The 25,656-nt window shown below is 48.4% G+C and overlaps 1 protein-coding gene across 1 annotated transcript in view; it reads left to right on the forward strand.

The window, feature by feature from the left end:
* Positions 1–25,656, forward strand: part of LOC144828383 (E3 ubiquitin-protein ligase TRIM39-like) — a 298,837-nt gene that overhangs the window by 74,715 nt on the left and 198,466 nt on the right. The window contains exon 2 of the mRNA XM_078686497.1: positions 20,318–20,413. Within this exon, the coding sequence (XP_078542623.1) occupies positions 20,318–20,413 (96 nt within the window). The remainder of the gene's footprint in view (positions 1–20,317; positions 20,414–25,656) is intronic.

Below are 25,656 nucleotides of genomic sequence, written 5' to 3' on the forward strand. Positions count from 1 at the left end.
AGTACGTGGAACCTCCACCAAGTATTGCCCCAAAGAGCGCAGGCTCCGGGTTCGCCTGTACCAGGTCAGCAATGGGCGTAGTAGAACCGGTGTCCCGGTTTTAAGGATTTTAAAAGCCATGACAAGGGCTTTAAATTTAATCCACGACACAATCGGGAGCCAGTGTAGTATTCCAATCGTTGCTCTAGCAGATCACCTGCGAGGGAGCCCAATCAAAGATCTAGCTGCCAGATTCTGGACTCGTTAAAGTCATAAAATCTCGGCTTTATTCGCCCCTAGGAACAGCACGCTAGCATAGCCCAGGCGAGAGATGATCGTGGCTTGAACTATGAGCTGGCGAGCTGTTGGCTCAAAGTACTTCAGGATAGATTTTAGGCCTCTTAGCAAGCCCACGCAAGTAGCTGCCACTCTCTTTGTGTGGGACTGAGAGCTAAGCGAGGCATCCATCCATACTCCCAGATTCTTCACTAGGGGCTTGGGCGTTGGTATAGTACCCAGCGATGCCGGCCACCAACGTTCATTCCAGAGGGCAGTGTTTTTCCCTGCCAGCAGAACCTCAGTTTTACTGGCATTAAGCTGCAGGCAGTTCTCAGACATCCACTGGGCCACTGCTGCCATGCCATCTCTAAACCTCGTGGCAGACACCGATGGCCCTTCAGCTACAGTAATGACCAGCTGTGTATCATCCGCATATGATACCAGCTCAAGGTCCCACTCTTTAGCCACGACCGCCAGGGGTTGCACATATAAATTGAACAATGATGGACTAAGTGCCGAACCTTGCGGAACTCCCTGGCCGATAGAGTGTGACTGAGAAATATAAGGTGGTGCCGAAACCCGAAAGGATCTCTCCTTTAGGAAGGATCGAAACCACTGTAAGACAGCTCCCGTAATCCCAACCACCTCCAATCGGAGCAGAAGGATCTCATAGGAAACCGTATCAAAGGCAGCGCTGAGATCTAGCAGAATCAGCGCTGCACTTTGACCGGCATCAAGGATCAGCCTTAAATGTTCAGTAGAGGCAAGAAGGGCGGACTCCGTGCTATGGCCAGGCCTGAATCCATTTTGCGACGGATCCAGAATAATATTTTGGCTCATGTACTCAGAAAGAACATTTTTAACATGGGCCTCGGCAATCTTGGCCATCCACGGGAGAAGGGAGATTGGCCTAAAGTTTTCGGGTTTGGAGGGATCTAGTGAAGGTTTCTTAATGATGGGAGTAACTTGTGCCTGTTTCCAGGCTTTAGGAACTATGGCAGTTGAGAAGGACAGGTTGAGTATTGCCCCAATCGGCTGTTGAAGGTGCACCAGGGACTCCATAAATTGCGCCGGTCTCATAGGATCAGATGGCGAGCCCGCTTTCATTTTCCTGCAAAGTTTGACTAGCTCTTCTCCAGAAATCTCTGGGATAGATGTTAAAGTGGTGTCTCCCGCCCTGATGTCTGCAAAATCATGTAGGCCAGGAGGGTGCAGCAGGAAGGTCTTATAGATATTAATCACCTTTTCGATAAAGAAGACAGCTAGTTGTTCGCATTGCTGTGTAGAGGATATCTTAGATATCCTGGATCTAGAGTTCTTTAATTCTTGCACAATTTTGAAAATACATTTGGTGGGATTCACGCTGGATTTTATTTCCTTTGCATGGGAGGTCACACGCGCAGAGCAGATCGCCTTGTGATACACCTTCATTTTTGCCAGATAGGTTGCTTTATCACCCTCTTTGTAGTCCCTTCTCCAAGAGCGTTCGGCTCTCTTGCATTGCTTCCTTAGAGCTCTCAGGGTATCATTATACCATGGGTTTGAGATGGACCTGCGCCCCCTAGTCCATTTGACAGGAATGAGCGCATCCAAACCTTTCATAATCCAGTCGCAAAAGGCAGTATACGCCGCCTCCGGGTCAGCTAGATCTTGAAGGGGAAATGCTCCTAAAGAAGCATGGAAGTCCTCCAATTTGAGTTTGTGCCAAGGCCTTTTTTGGACTCTGTACACCCCCTTCACCAATAAATTCTCTGGGATATCCATGTTGATTTTGACAAAAAAATGGTCCACCAGCCCATAGGCTTAGGCGCCTCCCCTTTCATAAATGAAAAGTTCGAGAACACAGGGTCCAGATTATGAGCAGCCAGATGCGTAGCCTTGTTAGTCAATAAATCTAGCTGGAGGGCGGCCAGGTCCGCCAGTAATTTACAAATAGTAGGATCCTGGGTTTGATCGAGATGGAGATTCAAATCTCTCAGAATAGTGAAATTGGTGGATCCCAACACAAGAGGGTTAACAGTTTCCAACAGAGCCTCAATAAACTACATGGCAGGCCCCGGAGGTCGGTAAATATACAGACCCGAGAGTGTGAATTGTGCACGAATAGTAATCTTAAAGCGGGCACATTCACTACCACATAGATCCTCCTTGACAAAAGAGCAGGGGTATTGGGCTTTATAGATAACTGCGATTCCACCCCCTCTGGTATTCCTATTGAGTGTCTCGATCAAATATCCCACGGGGAGAGTGAGGTTCACTATGCCTGCCATGTCCTCATCTCAAAGCCACGTTTCGCAGATAAAGAAGACATCAAGAGATTCTTCCTCAATAAGTGTATATACCTCCAGATGGTGCTTGGCAAGTTATCTGACGTTTAGCTGAAGTACAGTGACTTGAGTGTATGTCTCCAAACTCCTAATGACACTCACTCGGTCCGATGATGGGACAGCAAAATTACAAACGGAGCAGGTCAAACCTGACAAACCCAGTTGGTTTTGCAGTGTCCCACATTCCTCCCTACCAGAATTCATAGCCAAATGTACCTCTCAGTCATAGACAATATGCTCCTGTGACGATCGACCAGGGGGACTGGCCAGAGGCGATGACCTGGCGATGACGGGCGCAGACGGGCTTGCCTTTGGCGCGCCTTCGGAGCGCCGCCGGTGCGCCCGCTGCGCCTGCCCGCTGCGTGGACGTTTGGTGGTGGCCATATATAGAAGGGAGAGGGGGGCGGGCATCTAACAAACAACTATACCGTCACCCCCAAACAGGACGAAAAAATGGCGCTCGCGTGAATCCCTGAGCAGCTCCTAGTTGGCTGGAGGTTTCGCGGTGGCAGTGCGGGAGGGAGTGAAAGTAACGTGGGGTGAGCAGCACTCAATTTTTATTAAGACACACAAAGTATAAAATTTGTAATAGCCCCGGGCACCACAAGCTCTAGCTACGCCTGCGGGCTAAAGACCGGTGATGGAATAAACCCGGGTCTGTTGACTGGGTGTGAGTGTTTGATTAGTTCAGATGCTCTGTCCATCACCACCCCCTTTCGTACCACCCTGAATACTTCATCTTCATATTTAGAGAAGTAGATGATGCCCAGCCCATCCTGCATACCTTGTTAATGTCCTAAACTCAACAGGTAGGCTGCCCTCTGGTGCCTTAGGCTCATCAAAGGTCTACCCTTCATCCATTTCTTCATCCATGCAACTTTCAGTTTAGCATGAGAGGAAGCTCCATGTCTCCTGTGATCTTCTGTAAAGACGTGTTTCTCCAGTGCACTGTATCTAGTGGGATGGAGGGTTCTAGTGAAACCATGTGCTCGAGCTTGGGAAGGCCTGTAATATTAACGCCTTAAATGTAATACACTGTATCCAGGCATTTACAGATGTTCAGTGGGGGGCAACACATATGCATTTTCAGGTCAAGTCTGAGCAGTGCATGCGCAGCTGTGCGAGGCATGTTGTGTTGACATAGGGACTTGAATCTCCGCCCCCTCTCCACTCACATTTTTCATTGGCTTGTGTCACTGTCTCTTAACGCGTTTTAAAGTTTTCATAGCACTCGTTTCCAATGCAATATGTCTCACATTTGTGAGAGTTGAAGCTGTTGGCATTGTAAATGACAATGCCTTTTATTTATCTGTTTTAAAAACAACACATAAATAAAAGGCATTGCCTTTTACAATACCAATAGCTCAAACTCTCATAAATGCGAGACCTATTGCATTGCAAATGCTTGTTATTATTTTGCAAACTGATAAAATCAGCAATGTACATCTTAGACAATCTCATATTATGATCTTTTGATTATCATCCCCCCCCATCCCATCCGAACCTCTGTGCTCATTGACGATTCCCATGAGCTCCTCCGTGGATAAGTAGGGAGATACATGCACAGAAGGGGTCCCTTGGGCTTGGTCTAAGTAAGCATGTCGAGGAATTAAAAAACTGGTAGAATACCAAACTCCCATGAACCCCTAACCCCCTTTCTCCTCTTCCCTGAACCAGTGTAATAAGTGTAAGCCTCCTGAAAATCTTACGTAGGTGTTGTCGTTTAAGAGGCGGATCTAGGGACGTCTTCTGCGGGTTGCATATCAGTGAGCCGAAGGAGGCGGAGATATTTGGGGCGTCACCTCATTCATTTTCAGTGCCAGTAGAAACAGCAAGGGGAGCCTTATTTTCCTAAAAGACTCTGTGGAGTTCGTCAGATTAGCGTGGATACGTTCCATGCCTACGATATACCATAATTTATGTAACCATCCTGAGTGGGTCGGTTGTGTCTGTGTGCCCCATAGTGAAAGGATATGTTGAACGGTTGCCTCCATCGCTAGGCCCATCTGCTTTCCTTTAATCAATTTCAGGTGATATGTGAGTGGATTAGGGAGCCCTAATAATGTGTAGGCAGGGAATCAGAGGATTTCTGTCTCAAATTGCCTGTCTATGTCGTCTAGAATAGTACCCCAATAGTCCATTAGTTCCTGACACTCCCAAAATAGATGAGTCAAGTCAAGTCAATATTACTCTATTCGGTTACATATAAATAACCATAAAATCACATAATAAAAACATTAATAAAATATACAGGGAAAATATCAATATTTACACCAATTAACATGGTTCTGCATACACAGCAAAATGTCATTGTTGTAATTATCCCATCACAAGCGTTTTCCTGTATTTAAAAACATTTTTTAAATAAACAGTAACAGAGGCTATGATGAATTCTATATCTAATTGTTGGAGAGCCAAAAAAGCTGTGCGACAGAACCTTATGGCAAGTGTTTTTAAAACCGGCATGATCCCGCTTTTCTCTGAACGGAGGAAGATCTACAGAAAAATAGGATGTGTATGGTGGACTGATCAGAGACGTCGATGCACGGGCATTTACATAGCTGTTTTGACCAGTCATTAATCGTTGGAAAACTTAATGATCTATACAGAATCCCCATGCGAAAGCGCATCAATAAAAATCTATCATAGTCGTACTCGTACCGTAACTTTACTCATTTCAGCACTAAGTCTCTGTTCGCTCAGATAGCTTAAACATTCGTTCTTGAGATCTTTCCTAGAGAACCTTGCCATAGTGGGCGGATCATCATAAAATTCGCGACGGCCTAAATTGTATAAAAACATTTTAACATAAGACAGCCATCTAATGTTTTCCACTCCATCCAAGCCCACGCAGTCTTCTAGGATCCCACTGTTGTCCATATCCTATGCCACAACAGAACAGGTTGATTTTTTATAGTATCTTCCAAATATGGCAAACCTAGTTCTGCGTGGCATATGAAGGAGGAGGTACCATTGGGGACCATTAACAAAAATCTCAGAAACATATTTTCGGCTGCCTGAAGAGAGCTTACTTCAGCATACCCACATATACCCGCTCCATATGATGCTACAGTGACACTTTTCGCCTTATAAATATTTAATAATTCCACTGTGGGAAGTCTGCTGAAATTCGAGAGTGCAGATAAAGTTTTTATGTATAATAAGATCCTTGTTTTTACAGCCTGCACCCATGACCCCGTATGGTCAAATAAAATTCCTAAATAGGAAAATATCTTATTACGTTTTCCCTCGATAAAAATTGATCCGTCTTAATGCATCCTGTTTCACAGATCATAGTAAAAGTTTTAGTTGAATTATTAGTAAGGCCCCGTTTTGTCATAAGGTTCGCAAAGCTGGTTACAACTCTTTGAAGTCCTAGAGGTGTACGGGCCATTAGGACCGCATCGTCAGTGTATAACAATGCGGCGATAGGGCATTTACCAGCCTCTGGCAGTTTCTTACATTCCTGGACTAAAACCTTTTCAAGATCGTTTATCTATAAGGTAAAAAGAAACTGAGCGAGGACGCAGCCTTGCCTCACACCACGTCTCACATTAAGGTAGCCCGTGCATTCTTCACCCACCCCGAATCATACCCCGGCCTTTGCCCCTACATATAACTCTCTTAAAAAGGAAATTAGAACTTGTTCCACACCGAGCTCCTCTAAAATCATCCATCATTGGTTGTGCCTTACGCAATCAAACGCCGATGATAAATTGACAAATGTCAAATACAGGGCTCCTTTTTGGCTTTAGTATATTTATTCATTATAATATCTAAATTAATGCCTGGCTCAATTGTGCCTAGCTTCTTACAGAAGCCAAACAGCAAATTACTTGTCACAGTCGTGTCCTCCGCCCAATCCTGAAGTCCATTCACTATGACCCGGCCAATAATTTTCACAGTTGAGTCCAACAACGATATCGGACGAAATAAATACTTGTGTCAGCAATGGGCCCCATAAGGTGGTGTTAGCTTTGAAGATGCCAACAAGGACACCGTCAGGCACTGCTGCCTTCCCACCCATACTTGAAGCAATGGCTAAATTTACCTCATTTAACTCAAAGTGGAGCAAATTTTCTTGATCCCTAAAAGAAATACCTTGCTCCAACGTAGTAATTGTATTTTCATATGACCCTGAGCATAACTCATGGTACAACTTGGAGAAGTGCTCTATCCACTGATGCTCTGGAATTGCCACCTCAATTGTTGCTATATCTTGGTCCCTCAGAAATGGTATATTAACTGCCTTCCAGAAGGTGCTGGGATCTCTTGAACTGGAGGCTTCACGCAAGGCTACCCAAGGCTACCCATGCATCTGCTCTTAGCATATCTCTTTTCCCTTTCAGAGCATACGTATACTCTCTCCAGGCCTCTCTGATCTTGTCCATATCCATTACTTCCCTATTTAAGGTATTCTTAAGCTTTCTACAGGCCTTAGTACAGTTTGAATCAAACCACCCTTTTTACCTTTGATTCTTTTTCCTAGTATTTACATTGACAGTAAGTGCCCTCTTAATATAGTCTGTGATATGAGTAAAACCATCGACAATCCCCTTTGGTGAAGTAGCATCATCCAGGCAGGCCATAATATTGACATAACAGATCATTACATCGGCCATAAAATCTTTGGGTTCCACTTTATCCCAGCTTAAGGAGTAACCGTTTTGCCCAGATAATAAAATATTCTCCATTATGGGGTTAGCTATACTGGTTTGAAAACAGAATAAAACCTATTATAGGAAAGGTCTGCAACCATTAAAAATAGGGCAAAAAGGAACAGGTGGAGTACTTAATGTATTGGCAAAACCCAAATCAAATTGAAAAATTATTTCATTTAAACTTTCGCCAAACCTTGTGTGGGGTAAATGGGAAAAGGTAGTCTCCTTATCATATGTAATTCCACAGTTCCCAAGTGTCAGCATAACAACAAAGAGAGGTATTAAAGTGGCCCCCCCAACTTTAATCAAATCTTTACTCCCTACCTCCTGCAAATATTACAAGTGGGAGCATATAGTGCTTACAATCCCTTCAAGAAGGTTAGGCGGGACATTATAGTAATTCACTAATATTACTGGGTAGCTTTCATTTACCCTTAATCTAATAATCTGATAAAAACAATCCTCAAACAGCATGTCATTTTTAAAAAAATTTGCTGCATTAGAAATATCGGTGCATAGCCCCCTTTAGCCCTGCCATGTAGAGAGGTTATCGCAGGTGAATGTAGGGTTTTATAGCCGGCAATATGAATTGGATCGACCACCCAGGTTTCCTGCAGACTTATGAGATCGAATTTCTGAATAAACTCCTCCCACAGACCATTTGTCACCTTTGATTTCAAGCCAGCAATATTCCAGAACATAAAATTACATTTCCCATTTCCTTTGTCACAAACATTGAACTCCAGAGTTTCCTCTGTAGTTGACCTCAAGAAGTTGTCCTCCATTACGGTCAACAGTTTTGGTACAGGCATAATTAGACTTACATCATTAATAATAGCAGTATTTCCCCCTCCAGGAGCTTTCTAGCAAGTCTATATCTAATGTATCATCACATGCAACAGTATCATGTAGTCCGAGTGAGTCAGCTCCCCCAATAAATTTCTCAACCTCACAAATCGTTAGTACTTCTTCCACAATACTCATGTTAGGGACTGGGACTACCATAGAATTCTCAAATATATTATTCAAATACATTGTTTTAATTTCATAGTTGTCCAATCCCTTCTGTCAAGCTATTTCTTCCAAGTTGGGTAGAGCGTTGAAACGAATATGAATAGGTATACCATATACAATACTGTGAATTATCATTGGTACCACCATCAAGGTGGCTAGGTTTATAAAAATATCCCAGTGGGACAACATTAATCTGGTCTGTTAGGATTGGTCTGCTTCCTACCCTACTCAATATTGACTGAATTAAGTGTGGGATCTTGAAATTTATTATCATTTATTACTCCCCCTTCCTATCCAGCCTACCCTTCTTGCCATCTTAAACTCATTAAAGAGTCTATCCGTTAGATCAGTCCTAGACCCAAGCCAGGATAGCGCTTAGTTTCTCAAACTTTCACATGGCTCAACCATCCCCTTTTGTAGCCTAGGAACATTAGCAAGTACTATGGTATATGGAGTTGCCGCCGGGGGTAAATCTATAAATGCCACTTGTTTTTCGAACTCCAACACATCCTTTGCTCTCCAATCTTCCGTTACCTTAGGCCCTTCTATCTGGTAGTCTATACTTCCTTTACAGAATTTGGTTTGAGGTTGCTACGTCCAAATTCCACTTCCTTTAAGAGGCTGCACACATGGAATATGTAAGTTTGAGTTAATACTAAGTTCTAAATGAGTGTGTGCTCTTTGGGCACACTGTATGTCATTTGTCTCAGATGGTAACTTACACCCACTATGACACTTAAATAGAGCCTCTTCTATAGCCCCCAGTCTTCCAACTATTTTATTTAAAGTTTCCCTCAGATAGATATCAAGAGCTTCCAATTTACTACTCACTTCTTGGACTTCAATCTGAGTGTGGGCATCTGAGCTAGCTAACGCCTTTCCCACCACACATTTTATTCAGTGCAGAGGATTGTTTTGAATTTGTTACTACAGGGACCTTTGAACTGGTCTTTCTATTCTGCTTAACTAAATTATCTGGATTTCTGGGTTGTTTCGGGGGCATTTGCGGGTTACTTTCAGAGTCACTGCCTATGACGTGATCCAATATATTCACAATACATCCATTACTACGTTCTCGGCCAAAACTCCTTCCGATCTGATTTTCAATCAGTACCTTATCATTGACACTAACAGTTATGGTGGGGCCCTCTACTATATTATTTTTATCTGGGTTCATAGCCTCCTCTACTGTTGAAATTTGCTTACCTATTGCCACCATCGCACCTGTTAGATAATTCAATAAAGATAAACAGGGATATTCCCCAGATTTACTCTGCTTTTTCTTTGGTATAGTTGATGTTTTTCTCTTCCCAATGTTGACCCACTCGCACGTTTAGTATATTAATAAATATAGAAAGTCTCCTCAATTACTAATACAGGACTCAATCATGCCTGATCCTACGTTTCATACAATATAATCTGTCACTATTTACACAGAATACCTCGTTATTACAACTGCGCAGCCAGTCAGTCAGTGATCCCAGTTTTCAATACGTTAAGCACCGATATATGATGGGGGAAATCCCTTTATTAGTTTGTGCAGTACAGTACCTATTCGGGAAATAGTATTGCAGCAATTAACCAAGAGCCGTGGCCCAGCCCAGCCTCTTCCGGGCAATGACGGGCAAGGACGGGCCAGCCATTGGCCCAGGCTTCACCCAAGGGTGCCCGCACTCTTGCCGCGCCCAAGGTAGCCCTTCCGTTGCTTTATGCGCCTGGCTTGGCACGAGGATGATGCGGCTCCAACCGCGAGACTGCACTGCCCCCTGGGACTTGCAGTCCTGTCCGGTGGCGGTCAGCTGTGGTTGTATGGTGGCCAAATGCAGGACGAAATGCAGGGCCGGGCAGTGGTGGCTGCACTTGCAGCGTGACGATGTGGCGGCAGAGTTCAGGGCAGTAGATGAGTCAGTGTACCTTATTCATCACAGCTCCACCAACAGGTCAGGCTTCGATCCTGATTTCCTTTATTCAGTCGAGCTATAGTCAGATACACTAAGTGGACACCTTCACTGCTGCCTCCCTACTAGCTGTGTTGCGAGCTGTGTGATTAGCAAGAAAATATATTTCTCTCCATTCTCTTTCGGTTAGCTCTCTCTTGAGTTCCCGCTCCCAGCGACTCTGCCCCGCCGAGGGTGAAGAAGAAGCTGGTGGACGCAGCATACTATATAGCTCAGAAATCATCTTTTTATCTGAAGCTTTTGTTATGAGCCATTTCTCATACGTGGTGAGTTTCCTTTGGACCGACAGTCGTACCTCTGGGTGTAGGAGCCAGTGACGGATTTGGAAATATTGATACCGTCATGGTGGAGTGATGGTGTAGGACTGTTGCACTTCTGCAAGTGTGAGGAACTCGTCTAAATCGAAGAGGCGCCCCACTGATTTGCAGTCTGTCGCCCTCCATTGTGGGAACGCTCGTTCATCGAGCCCAGGTGGGCAGTCAGGATTGTCTAACAGAGGTGTCAAGAACGAGGGGAAGGACGTAAGTCCACGTGAAACTGCCACCGTATCCCAAACCCTAAGCATCGTCCTTGTGACTGGGGATCTCCCGACGCTTGGGGGTCTATCGGGTTGCTTTAGGAAGGGCACTTTGCACAGGGAGAGACCCGCGATCGACCGGTCCTGAAATAGCTACTGTTTATCAGACTCAGGTCTGTTCCACTCCACCAAATGTTGGAGCTGTGATGCTCTAAAGTATTCAAGGAATTTCGGGATACCCAGCCCTCCCTCGTTGGGGTCTGAAGGACAGGTCTCTACGCATACAAGGGCGTGTCCCTGCCCAAATGAATTGGTGCACCACCTTTTGTTTCTTTTGAAGGATCCATGGTGGGGGCCAAGCCTGTATAGTCTGAAAGATGTACAGGGCTTTGGGTAGAGTCTTCATTTTAATGGCTGCAATGCGGCCAAAAAGCGACAAGGGTTGTTTTTGCCATTGTCGGAGGTCCCTCTGAATTTGGGAGAGGAGATTGGCATAGTTCTGTGAAACCGTCCTGAGAACGGAAGAGGTCAGGTCTATCGCTAGATAGGTACTTGTATCGCAGGACTGAAGCTCCCCGTATCGAGGCCTCTCACACTCACGTCAGTCTGCTCCACTACCCAGATGTAAGACCATGGATTTCCCGATATTTACTTTAAACTCAGAGACCCGACCAAAGGCGGTCAGCTCCTGTAGAAAGCTGGTACCGATTGCTCAGGAGACTCCAGAGTAGCCAGGATATCCTCAGCATATAACCTCACGGTATGACGTTCCCCCCGAAGGGGATACCTAGAATGTTGAGGTTATCCCGGATTCTTTGTGCTAGGGGTTTCACATACAGTGCAAAGAAAAGTGGTGACAAAGGGCACCCCTGTCTCGTGCCCCTTTGTATCTCAAAGAGACCAGAGGCACCCTGTTTACCCTGATGACTGCTGTGGGTCTGTCGTAACAGCTCGCCACCCAAGCTCTGAATCTTTCCCCTACGCCAAAGTGGATCAGGGTTTTATCTAAAAACCCCCAGCGGACTCTGTCAAAAGCCTTTTCGGCGTCGACCAACAAGAGTAGAGCATTCATGTTAGTGTGGTGGGCTTTGTCTATCAGGTGTAATATGCGCTTAGTGTTGTCGGAGCCTTGATGATTAGAAATAAAGCTGGATTGATCAGGTTCAATAATCCCGGAAAGTCGCAGGCCCAGTCTTGCAGCCAGGACTCCCGTGAACAATTTGAGGCCAAGGTTAAGAAGGGAAATCGGGCGTTATGCACCTCATTGGGTCACATCTTTTCCAGTTTAGGTATGACTATGATGTCAGCAGGCAACATGTCCGGGGGAATGGTTCCAGGGCCTTGAACGGTGTTAAAGAGCTGTGTTAGAATCAGAGCTAATAGTCGGCAGAAGGCCTTATAGAAGCCTGCCGGAAATCCATCAGGGCCTGGCTACTTCAGTAACTTAAGACGAGAGACCGCTCCAATACCTTCCTCAATTCTAATGGGTTTGTCTAGGGTTTCAGCTCCCCTAGTGTTCACTGCTGTTGTAGCGGCTCCTTTAAGGGACGTTTCCACGTCGTCACCTGGCTGCGTGGCTTTACCATATAGTGTGGCGTAGAAGTCCCGAAAGACCTCAGCGATCTCTTCGTCACCCTCAACCCTCTCCCCTGTGACATTCTGGAGGGCCTGTATTTTGGTTCGCTGAGCGTGGGCGGCTCTGAGTGTGTTGGCCAGGAGACGACCCGTTTTATCGCCTCCTAAATAGTAAGTGTGCTTCAGCCGGAGGGCTGCGTATTCAGCCCTGTCCAGTTCGACTGCCGACAACTGTGCTCTGGCTGCTTTTAGTTGACTCCACAGCCGAGGTACGCAAATTCGCTGGTGTATTCTTTCCAATTCCAGCACCCGGGCGGTAAGGAGTTCCCTTTTTTCTTTACGGTCTTGGGCTTCAGCCGCGGAATTGGCAATAAGTTCTCCTCTTACCACGGCCTTTAGTGCCCCCCAAAGTGCCGACAGAGGCATGTCTGGTGAGTCATTTGTTGCGTGCTAGTTTGGGATACATTTATGCAATTGTTGGATAACCCCTGGTCTAGAGAGCAAGGTTTCTCTAAGTCCCCACCTCCGGGGGGGTCTATGAATCTTTGGTATAGAAAGAGTCAGCGTCATTGCGTCATGATCTGATAGGGCTGCCGGGATAATGTTCACTGTGTCCACCAAAGTACCGACTTCTCTGGACCCTAGAAAGAGATCTAGTCTGGCATAAGTGTGATGTACCTGAGAATAAAAGGAAAATTGGATGAGCTGAGGGTGGGCTACCCTCCACAAGTCTAGCAGGCCCCTGTCTCCCAACCATTCCCTTCCTGTCTTGGAGAGGGCCCCTGTTTGGCCATAGCGCTGACCTGAACGGTCTAACTCCACGTCCATGACCAAATTTAGATCTCCCCCAACCACTACTCTTCGTTCGTGTGACCCCAGGACCTCTGACATTGCCATCTTCAGAAATTGTTCTTGTCCCGAGTGTGTAGCGTAGATAGAGACCACCAATAAGGAGATGACCCCACCCAAATTATGTGGGCCAGTAGCCGGCCTTTTATTTCCACTGTTTTGCACCCCACCTTACCTTGGAACGATTTAGCTATGAGGATGGCCACACCTGCTTTCTTATTTGGGGTGGAGGAGTAAAACTGGTGGGGAAAGGCACAAGATCTCATACAATGCCAATCTTTGGGGAGGAGATGAGTCTCCTGTAGCAGACATATGGACACCCGTGAGTACTCCAAGTAGGACAGATTGGCTCTCCTTTTAATATGGTTGTACAGTCCCTTCACATTAAGGGTGAGTATCTGCAATGTGGACTTTACCGTAATATTATTGGCAAAAACATCTGGCTAAGTTGGATGGGTAGGCCCCCTTATCCACCTGACCCCCCATAAGTTCTCAACATTCGTCGTTTGAGAGTGTGTGCCCCCAAAGGGACCCCATCTTGTTTAGCACACTGGCCCCCCAGCCCATTCCCTCCCTAACCCAACTTGGAGACCCCAAAGTTCCATTACGGTCCATTGCCCATGGTACCAATAAGTGGGCATGTGGTGAGTAGAAAATCAAGGTTAGTGTGTGGTCCAATCATCCCAGGCCCCCTGCCCCCCCCATCCTTGGCGATATCAATGCTTATCAAACCCTGTCATAGGAATCATGAGTAGTCCGTCGCAGTGGTTTCTTTCTGGACTGTTTCAAGAGCTGCCAATCTTTATTGTGCTATAGTGTTCGAGTTTGGGCGTCTTTCTGGGAGGGGTGAGCATCTACGGCCCACTTTCTGCCAGTCGTTGCTCGACCAGGTCTGCGTTTGACTGTTCTTACGGGGCTCGATGTTCCAATCCAAGCAGTGAACAAGTATCTTGAAGAGATCGGAGATGATGAAGCTTGCCGTTCAGTTTAAAGATCAGATGGAAGGGGTGGCCCCAGGAGTACACCACTCCTTTTTCCCTCAGGTGAGCAGTCACTTCTCGGAAAGCCTTCCTCTTTTGCAGGGTGATGGAGGCCAGGTCCTGGTACAGGTCCACAGAGTGCCCTTGATAAGTTATGGGTTGTCTCGACTGGGCTTCCCACAATTTTCTTTCTTTGAGAGGAAAGTCTGGTAGGAAGGCAAGGATGTCCGGAGAGGAGCTGGGGCCCATCTGGCCAGCCTAATTCTGTGGCTCCCCAAAATGTTGCTAAACAATCCCTGTAAATAGTGGGCTACATTCGGCCCCTCCGTTTTCGAGGGGACTCCTTGGACGCAAATGTTATTTCGTCGTGGTACAAAAGCGGGTGGTAATGGATGGAGCATCTGAACCAATCAAACACTCACACCCAGTCAAAAGATCTGGGTTTAATCCATCACCGTTCTTTAGCCCACTCTGCCACCCCAGTTCAGACATGGCTATATGCAAATCAGTCTGACCCTGTGCCTCATGGGAACAGTCCAGCCCGAACTGCCAAGCCATGCCTTCCCTGTACCGGAAACAAGCTTCCGAGGACCGGTTTCTGGCATTCCAGCCGTCTTCAGCCTGGCTTGCTTGAATCCAGTGGCAAAGTGAGCAAGGGACTCACGTCTGAGCATACCCTGCCACACTTATGGCAGCCAAAAGTGGTACAAAAGGGGGTGATAATGGACGGAGCATCTGAACCAATCAAACACTCACACCCAGTCAAAAGATCTGGGTTTAATCCATCACCGTTCTTTAGCCTACTCTGCCACCCCAGTTCAGACATGGCTATATGCAAATCAGTCTGACTCTGTGCCTCATGGGAACAGTCCAGCCTGAACTGCCAAGCCATGCCTTCCCTGGACCGGAAACAAGCTTCCGAGGACCGGTTTCTGGCATTCCAGCCGTCTTCAGCCCGGCTTGCTTGAATCCAGTGGCAAAGTGAGCAAGGGACTCACGTCTGAGTTATTTTGTCGTAAGCGGTTCTCGAGGTCCTCCATGTGTGCTTGCAGATCTAGTTGTTGATCACGCTGACGGATCACCTCTTGTTGGAGTTGTTCGATTTCTTCTCCCTTGGTTACCTCTTGGTCCTCAATTGCTGCGGATCTCCTGTACTTCGCTCTTCACCTCGTCTTTAAGTGTTTTGAAGTCCTTTCTGAGAACGTTGAAGAGCGACTCTGGGAAGGAGCGTGTAATAGAGACCTCTCCGTCGTCCAGACCCGCAGGTGTTTTCGGACTAGTGGACATTCTACTTTCTTTGTCCCCGGGAAGGGGACCTTTAGCGAGCATGTCTTTCAAAGATCTTTCTCCTTTCTTCCTCATCGAGGCCATCACCGGGTCGTTTGTCAAGGGGGGGGGGGGCAACCCCAAGAACCCCACGATGGAGTTGGCTGTATATCACTCCTCCTTTAGTGGAAGACGAGTTAAATTCCGTATTATCCGGTAGCTGATCACCATCGTTTGGCTACATTGCCTCCCCACCTCCGTGTTCAACCCTCAATGCAACAGCCCCCTCGTTGCACCCCGTCTGTTGAGGAAGACCCTCTTACGCTGGTAGTGTTCTGGGGTCTCGGGTGGTCGTCTCCTAGTTCACTCCCAGCGCAGGACCCTCTTGTCGCAGGTGTGGCCCCCCCTGGTAGGCGGGTGTAGTCAATGCTGACTGTCTCCGGCAGCCGAAGGCTCTGCCCGAGTGTCTGCCCCCTTGCGGCAGAGTCTACCCCTCTCTGACAGCCACCCACTCTCGCCCAGTGGCCAATCTTGTGTGTGTGTGGCCACCCCGTTGCTTCTCTACCTCCAGAGTGTTCTGGTCGGATGGGTGTTCGGTGTCCTTGTGGCCGATTCTACGTTCTGCCACTAGTCAAGTGCTTTGGTTGGGTGACAGTTCCCCCGCACTTCTCTCGGCCCAGAGAGCCCTTGTACATCGCTGTAGGCCCAGTTCCGAAATATATCTTCGTTGCAGTCTCTTCTTCCCTAAGGGATGTCAACGGCCCCACATGACGCCTCCTCAGTTTTGCTCAAGCCGACCTCAGTACTCTGTGTCTGCTCACTGTGGAAGATGTTGGCAGCAGTTCGATTCTTAGCCTCTTGTCTCTCTCAGGGGGCCATACCAAGTCTGCTCTGTGTTCCGGCACTACACAGCTTTCATCTTTCCAGTAGCCGCTGCTCTCTTGGCACCAAATCCACTTTGCAGGGACTCAGTTGCGTTGGGCCTTCCATGCCTCCCGCTCTGGTCGGCCTTTGCGACCAGCTTCAAGGTAACTTGGGTCAGGGGGGCCCGCTGGTAGGACACACTTCTCCATTGACGTTAGGCCCCGTAGACAGCAGGACCATGGCTCTTTATGGCAGCGCTGGGGGAGCCTCACCGCCGGCTCCCCTATGCGTCTTCCCCCAAGGCCCCCCTCTCTCTCCTCCCAGCGTCTCGTCCCAGCACCAGGCGACTGCCCTGGCCGGGTAAGTGCTTCCCTTTTGCTCCACCACTGCTCTGGTTCCACCTCAGCCCTCCTCACCTCGTAGTTCTGCTATTGCTCCTCAGTCCGAGTCGCTGGCGAAGGCCCGGGCGCAGGGCCCACCACTTTGTCAACCACCAGCAGTCCCAACATCAAAACCACAACCGGAGGCCCACTAAGCAGCCCCTTGATACTCACCCGGCGTCAGTTGTGATGGGGAGACTGCTTGGGGCGTGTTCGCCGCTGGAACCCAGCTCTGCTTTCAGAGGAGTCCCGCAGAGAACCCCAGAGGCCTCAGTGCTCCCCACGTGTCCAGGCACCCTCTGTCTCTGCGCTCTCCGGGTGGTGAGCCGAGGAAGCCCTCCTTGCTCTGTCCCCTCCTGCAACTGCTGGCATTGGGAGGCTACCACCCGCTCCTCTCCACGCCGGAGGCCGCTCACGCCAGGCCCCCGCAGCACACCTCTTGAAGACTCCCCACCGGCTGTTCAGTCTCTGTAGGTGGATCGCTAGCTTCGCTCCCCACCGCCGTCCGGCCAAATGCACGCTGTGAGTGCTATTTTCAGGTATCCGGTTACTGAAATGTGATTCTGTCGCCGGCACCCCCACTCGGCCCACTAGGGGTCTCAGGGTGCCATCTCAGCAGGCAGGTTATTCTCTGTGCCATCCAGGTGCCATTTTCTCACTTTGTGGCCTGTTTCTCCAGTCCGTCCAAAGGCGCAAAACAGGACCGGAGCACCCGATATTCCCATGTACCAGGTCGCCTCTTCACTGGCACTAACCTTGCCGTTGCTGTTGGCTATCGTGCTGGTGTTAAAAGCTAAAAAATGGCCCGGCGGGAAGGCCAGGAGTGAGGCGCCCCGGAGACGTGCGACCTACTAGATCGCAATCTTGGCCACGCCCACTCTGCCTATTTTTTCAAATAGGAATCCTACCCTTTCTGGAACGCGTTGTGTGCACATAGTACTATGCGCTGCACTAACTTAGTTTTTCTATTATCAATTCTGCAACCTGATTCATATTTCACTAATGAATGAAGAATCAGAGAATTTTAATCTTTAATTAGAGAATAAAACCCTTTAAAACTACTCAAAACTCATTATGTACTAAAATATTTATTTGCCTGTGTGTATGAGGGAGCTCTTTCAGTCAAAATAAAGTGGCAAAGATTCCTCACCTTGAGAATACAATTTGGGAGGAAAAAGGGTAATTGTAATTAAAGGTAATTGTGTCACATTTACTAAATTTTCCAAACAGAGATTACAGCATGATTTCCGTGCTATTACTGCTCATCCCCCTACTCCCATCACCCACTTTCCTCCTGTTTTACTTGTTTCATCATCATCATCATCCTCCTTCATCCACCTGTCACACCATCTTCATCACCTTCTCTCCTTTAGTCATATTTTATCCACCACTTTCCTTTGTCTTTTTCTTTGTTTTGTTTCTCTTACTCTTGTTTTTTCTGCCCTCACACCCTCTTCTCATCACCCTCCAATTCTCCTCTTTCTACCCATCAACCTTTCCTCTTGTCAAGATTCTACACTGTGCTCTGCCTCTTGGTGCCATATTTCTATAAACTGTGGCACTGGTGTTTTCAGGACATTTGATGACATTATCTGGAAGTTTCCGTGAGTATTTGGAGACCTCTTAGAGTTGTTCTAGGTTCTATTCAGGAGGAGGTCAAAGACTACACTATTTGTCTGTGAGTGTCTGCAATTTCCATGTCTGAACTGGGGTGGCGGAGTGAGCTAAAGAATGATGATGGATTAAACCCAGATCAGTTGACTGGGGGTGAGTGTTTGCATTGTTCAACACTCTGTCCATCACCCCCTTTGGTTTTGCTTTGTTTGCCCTAAGTTGGCAGGGCATGCCCAGACGTGGGTCCCTTGCTCACTTTGCCACTGGATTCAAGATAGCCTGGCTGATGAGGGTGATGAAACCAAAACTGTTCCCAGGATGCTTGTTTCCGGTCCAGGGAAGACATGGCTTGGCAATTCGGGCTGGACTGCTTTGATTTGCATATGACCATGTCTGAACCGGGGTGTCAGAGTGAGCTAAAGAATGATGATGGATTAAACCCAGATCAGTTGACTGGGGGTGAGTGTTTGCATTGTTCAACACTCCGTCCATCATCCCCTTTGGTTTTGCTTTGCATTTTCCTTGTCACAGACCCAGCATGCGGAGGGTGCACGTCTCGCTTTTTACAATTGTGCTGATTCCAAAGAATGGGTGCACTCTGTGAGGCCGGTGTCTGTTCCCTTTTGTAAACACTTTATAAGGCTGGTGTCTGCTTTATTACTCTTGCAGCTTGTTCTTTGTAGAAGACCCTGCATGAGGCTGGTGACTGTTTGTTGCAACAGACTGTGCTTAGGGCCAGTGCTTGCTCTCTCGCGCTGTTTCCTATTTCATTGTCAAACACTCTGCATCATTGCTGTGGCTGCCTCTTACTTCCTGATTTTTTAGGCTGCTGCCCCCCCCCTCTCTCTATCTGCCAGGTCCAAGTTGCTAGCCCTGTACTAGGATAGTGTTTAATCTCCCATTTAGTCTGCCTGTTCCTTGGTGCAGACACTGATGGAGATTGCCTGTTCCACAGTGTGGCCCTTATTGAAGGCTCCTGTAAGGAGAAAGTGGCTATGCCCTCGTTCCTTCTGCCGCCCTGTTATAGAAGCTGTCTGAGGGGTGGAGCCTGTTCCTGTGGCAGACACTTTAACATAGTGTTGCCTGTTTTCCTGATGCCTGGTTGCTGTGGACCTGTGTCTTCTCTCTTGTAGCCGGGTCTGGTGGTTCAGTGGACTAAAGCAGCCAATGCAGGGGCGTGTGTTCGACCTCATGGTCACAGGTTCAAATCCTGGTGGCTCCACTCAGTCTTTCATCCATCTGAGGTTGATAAAATGAGTACAATTGAGTTGGGTAGCAATAAACATCTGTTATTCAGCGCCAAGAGACCTACAGGTAATCATGCTCTTTACAAATACATGCTATGTTATGTTTTGTGCCTGTATGGGACTGGCCTCTGCTCTCTCTGGTTATGACTGCCTCTTCCATGGCACAGGCTCTGCATGAGGCTGGTGCCTGCACTTTCTGGGGCTGCTGCCGGTTCTCTCTCACAGACCCTTCAATGGCTGTAGCCTGCCGGTCACAGACTAATGCCTCCTCTTCTCTCACTGCCTTTGCCCCATTGTAATGTGTAGTAATAGTAATGGGTTCCTTGAAAGGAAATTGATATAAAAAGACAGGCTCTGAGGCCGTCTTACACACAAAACTCCTGCAAGTAGAGAGAGGGGCATCAAGGATTGAGGACATGACTTGTGACATCTTCAGGGCCAATCTAGATATCTGTTTTTGCCCTTACACCTAGACTTAGACTGTCCTTGACATTTAATATGGATATGAGCGCCTTGTAAACCTCTGTCTGGATGTGTGTGCCTGGTACCTATGGTCTGGAAACACCTGGCCGGTACCTACAATCTGGACTTAACATCAGTATATCTGTGGCTTGGATTGGTGCGGCTGTTGCTTCTGATTTGGGAACCTGTGGCTAAACCTTATAAGTGTGTCTGCTGATTAAGCAGTGAATGTGTAGCTGGTACTTTTAATCTGCACGTCTAGATGATCATGGGGTGATTATTATTGTATGAACAACTACACTTTACAGATCTACAGTTGTCACTTGTGTGCTTTGCTCTTCACAGATGGAACTCCTGGACTGGCTGTGCCTTCTGAGGGGAGAAAGAAAATACATTTTGGAGTCTAAACTCCAGGAGGAGGAGAAAGATCACACCCTGAGGGTGAGTGGTGGCTGTGAGTCCTGTGGAGTTATAGATCTGTCATTGTGTATGTTCAGGCTGGTGCTTGTGCCTTTGTAGGTTAGAGATGCAGAGAGGCCAATGATTCAACCTCAAGCCTAGGTCGTGCCTCTACCAGGTAAATGTACTGGGCGGGGAGTCAAAGAATCAAAAACAAGCATTTACCTCCCAACCATTATGTAGTAATCATATACCTACATGGTCTGTGTCAGAGTGAGTATGCATGGACCATAGGCATCTGGCTGGAAGTGTGCATGTAGGTGTGTGTCTGTTACGTGCGTGCATGTGTCTGTTGGTATGTTTGTATGTGCATAGTAACAAAGATTTTTGCATGTATATGTGTGTGTGTGTTTTTGTGTGAGTCGAGTCATTTCTTTGTGAGTGTGCACTTTCATGTGTGTCTCTTTGTACCGGTCTCTCTATAGTTTTGTGCTTGTTCGAGTGTGGAAGGATTTATGAGTGCACATGTGCATTTGGGTGAGCTTGTGCACCAGTGGGTGTGTGTTAAAAGGGTCTGGAATCATCTTGAGTGAGTTTGTACATGCATACATAAAGTTCCACAATTTCCAGAATACCAGAATTAGAAACCTAACCATCGAATGAACAGGGATTCTACTGAACTTGAATGGCTAGTCCTCCACTGAAGGTTCTCAGCTTAAATGTGAAAGGGCTTAACAACCCTATTAAGCGCAGGGCTGTCCTGTCCTTTTTAGAAAACTCAGGTGCGGAAATTTGTCTGCTCCAAGAAACTCACCTACTCTCCAAGGACTGGCACAGGATGCGCTCAAGGGCATTCCCAATCCAACATTACTCCTCATTCCTAGAGAAGAAAGCAGGGGTGGCCTTACTGGTGGCACGTCACTTTAAGGGGACAGTAGGGGACAAAGTGCCTGAAATTAGGGGGAGATTCATAGCCCACACACTTCACATAGGGGGGCTGGACATGGTTGTAGGCTCTCTTTACGCTCCAAACACCAGGCAAGAACCATTCCTCAAGGGGGCACTAGCAGACGCACTGCAACCTAATGTTAAGGCGATACTGGTGGGTGGAGACACAAACCTGGTGATGGATCCCAACATTGACAGGTCCGGCCACCGACAGGGGTTTGCCGGGGCGATCACACAGGAGGGGAGCCACTGGATGTCGGAGGAGGGGTTCGTGGACTTATGGCGCAAAAACCATCCCGTCACCCCGGGATACACTTTCTACTCCCACGTACACCGCACATACGCACGCATTGATCATTTCTTCGGCAGTACGGACGTGTCTTCCTTGATAGGTGATGTGGAGGTGCTCCCGGCGGCGTTGTCGGACCACCATGCGCTTTTGCTGCGCATGCAAACCCCTATAGTCACTCAACGGAAAGGTAGATGGCGCCTCAATGACGCCCTCCTGCAACACGAAGGGGTGACGCAGAGGCTTCATGACCGCATCACAGAATATCTACAGACCAATGACACTCAGGAGGTTTCCCTAGCTGCGGTATGGGGGGCACTTAAGGCGGTAGCGAGGGTGGAGCTGATTTCGGTGGCCGCGGCAGAACCCAAGACTCGGAAGGAAAAGAAGCAATCCTTGTCCGCACAAATGCTTGAACTCGAGCAAGCTCACAGTCGGACCGGGGCTCCCAGGATATGGAGACAGCTTAAGGCGATCAGGGCCCAACTGAAGGACTGGGTTTTCTAAGACCCAGCGGTGCCAGGGATAACACCTGAAACCTTCGTGGGTAACCTGTTCCGGCGTACAAATGACAGAGACACGGGACACTTCCTCCGGCGTCAAAGATTCAAGGTTTATTTACTGCAGGGAACACAGAAGTCACGAGAAGTACATAGCATGTAAGTTCACGGAGTCGGATTCGAATTGTATCTGTGGATCGCTCTTTTTATACAGTTTTTCGTCATAGGATAACATGGCAGACAAAAGGTTACAACCCGGTTCCCACAGTAAATATCATAGGGGGTCGCTTTCATGTATTCAGGGCCCGGAACATAATTACAGTAGCATTTGGCAGTTCCCAACTGTAAAAGTACATCTTCCCACCATTAGTGCATTCCGTTCGGCTGTAAACGAATCAAGGAAGAGACAGAAACAGGTGCAGAGGAAGACGAGGATAGCGAACAGATCGAAGAGAGCGTAAAAGGGGTGGTATCAGGAAACACAATTGCAGGGATCAAAGGAGACGTGCCTAATGAATGCACAACTGAGACAATAGACCGGCACGGCAAGATGAGCCTCGAGCGGGGCCATCTGCCTTACAGTGTCATCCCCCTCATCATAAAGACACCCTCAAAGGAACACGTGTCTTACGCAAGAGTTTGGGAATCCCAGGGTCACGAAGCGGACAGCGTCCGTTCGCTGGCTACTTGAGGGCAAGAAACAAAATGGATGCCATATCTAAAATGGAACCCGTGGGTTCAGATGAAGAAACCCACGAAACAAACGAACGGTTTAGGCTAGCACAGCGAAAATGCGTACACCCACTAAACTCGTCATTTGCGGTTCATAGATACCAGACTCAACCATATTCGGGTGAGTCGAAAACACCACTTACAATTGTCACGGAACCTCACAGCTCGCCAGTTTAGATCTGGATAGAGCAGAATACGCAGGCCTGCGACTGCGCCATACGTACTATGTGGGGGGGGACAAGACAGGGCGCCTACTAGTGAGTTGCATCAAGGCTAAGACACTGAGGGCGAAAATATCCTCCGTCCATGCCCAAGATGGGACAGTCACCCGGAACGATGTCCAAATAGCAGAAGCCTTCCACGGGTTTTATGCCTCGCTGTGCATGGCGGAACCGCTGGGCAAACAGACACCCACCGACATTTATCTCCGTGACATGGAGATAACACCCCTGGATGAACCCACCAGGGCCTTCCTCGAAGCTCCCATCAGAACCGAGGAGGTCATCTCCGCGATCGCGCGTCTCAAGCCTCTGAAGGCCCCGGGCCCGGATGGCTTTTCGGCCAGCTTCTATAAGGCTTTCTGCCCCCAAATCGCACCGCTATTAACCAGACTCTTCAATTCCTTCCAGGGCAGGGGCTCTATCCCTCAGGACATGCTGGACGCTGACATCGTAGTCATCCCTAAACCGGGCAAAGACCCATCCCAGTGCAAAGCATATAGGCCCATCTCCCTCCTTAACCTCGATCTAAAACTATTCACAAGCGTGCTGGCTGCCAGACTGGGCCCGTGCCTACCGGGAATCATTGAGCCGGACCGAGCGGGATTCATCCCCAATAGACAGTGTGCGGACAACACCAAGCGACTGCTTCATGTCATTGATAAAACCCACTACAATGACTCCGAAGCGGTCCTCCTGTCGGTGGATGCCGAGAAGGCGTTCGACAGGGTGGACTGGGGATATCTAGATGCCGTCCTGGCGCGCTACGGATTCGGAGACCGGTTCCGCACGTGGGTTGCTAGCTGTTATGCCGCCACGCAGGCCAGGATCTCGGTTAATGGGGTGCGCTCGAGACCCTTAGACATCCAACTGGGAACCAGGCAGGGGTGTCCTCTTTCACCCCTGCTTTTTGCTCTGTACATCGAGCCCTTAGCTCAACGAATCCGAGACAACAAGTCCATAACGGGCGTCCGTTTTGGCGGGGAACAGCAGACCATAAGCCTGTATGCAGACGACGTCCTAGCGGCCCTAGAGAACCCCTCGACATGTGTACCAGCTTTCCTGTCAGAAATAGAGAGTTTCGGGAAGGTATCGGGGTTCAAGATGAACATGGAGAAATCCCTAATCTTTCCTCTGGGTCAGAATGCAAAAGCATCGCGGCGCGGCCACCAAACATATGGGGACCTTCGAGTTCCGATGTCCATACCCTACTTGGGCATCTCTCTGACCCAGAGCACAACCCAAACAGTTGAGGGGAACTATACGGCTTTATTGGCTGCCCTCAAGGGGGACCTCGCAAGGTGGCGCCGTCAACCGCGTTCCTGGCTAGGACGAGTGGCAGCGGTAAAAATGACCCTGCTCCCCAAAGTCTTGTACTTATTCCAGACCATTCCGGTAACACCCCCGATTGGCGTGCTCAAACAACTGCCGGACTCCATCACACACTTTGTGTGGGCAGGTAAGCGTCCACGTCTACGCAGAGACCTAAACACGCGGACTACAGCGGACGGTGGTCTCGGCGTACCTGACTTACTTCGCTACTTTCATGCAACGCAACTTCGCTACCTCCTAGAATGGAGCAGGCCTGAATCGGAAAAACTGTGGTTATTTCAAGATCGAGCCATGGGTCAGATGTCCCTATGGAAAATCCCATTCCTGAGACGCAAGGACAGGCCCTCATACCTCAAGAAATCCCCCATTACGAGGACAGTAATGCAGGTATGGGACAAAGTAGCGGTACCGAAAGGCCTTACAACATTCCCGTCCCTGATGTCCCCCCTGTTTGAGAACCCAGCGTTCCCTCCGGGACTGGCCCCCGGGTCTTTCTCGCAGTGGCGGGAATCAGAATGCAAAGCAGCCGGCGATCTCTTCGACCCCGAGGGCTGCATGCAAATTCGCACTTTGCAAGACTGCTACACACTCCCACAAATACAACGCTTCCAATACTTCCAGATCAGACACTAGCTCACAGAGAAGGATGTGCAACCTCACGTAAGCAGACCCCTAACAGACTATGAAAAATGGCTCCACACGAAAAAAACGGACAGACACGCAATCACTGACCTATACATGATGCTTGGCCCACCTCCCCCTGCTGTACGTTCGGCGGGACAGATTAGATGGGAACGCGAACTGGGGCGCTCCTTCACAGATAGGGAGTGGCAGGACATATACTTCAGGGCTCATCACACCGCCCGCAACGTATCCAGTAAGGAAGCAGCGGTGAAAATAGTGTACTACTGGCACCTCACACCGGCACGGCTTCATCAAGGCAACCCACGCAGGGACCCTGGGTGCTGGAGGGGGTGCGGGCAACAAGGGACACTCACTCACATCCTATGGGAAGGCACAGAGGTTCAGGGGTGTTGGGAGGAAGTGCTCAAGAGATTCCACACGCATTTTGACACCAAAATTCCCCGATTCCCGGCATACACGCTCCTTGGCCTTCCCAACGCCATCACGTTCCCTCTCAAATCGATCAGGGGTAAACAGATGGGGCTAGCGATGAGGGCAGCCACCCAACATATCCTATCTCTCTGGGGCACCCCTAGAAAACCTACCCACACGGGGTGGCTCCATCGCCTGTGGTATATCATG

This window comes from Lissotriton helveticus, chromosome 4_1 (genome assembly GCF_964261635.1).
Source record: "Lissotriton helveticus chromosome 4_1, aLisHel1.1, whole genome shotgun sequence".
Taxonomy (NCBI): Eukaryota; Metazoa; Chordata; class Amphibia; order Caudata; family Salamandridae; genus Lissotriton; species Lissotriton helveticus.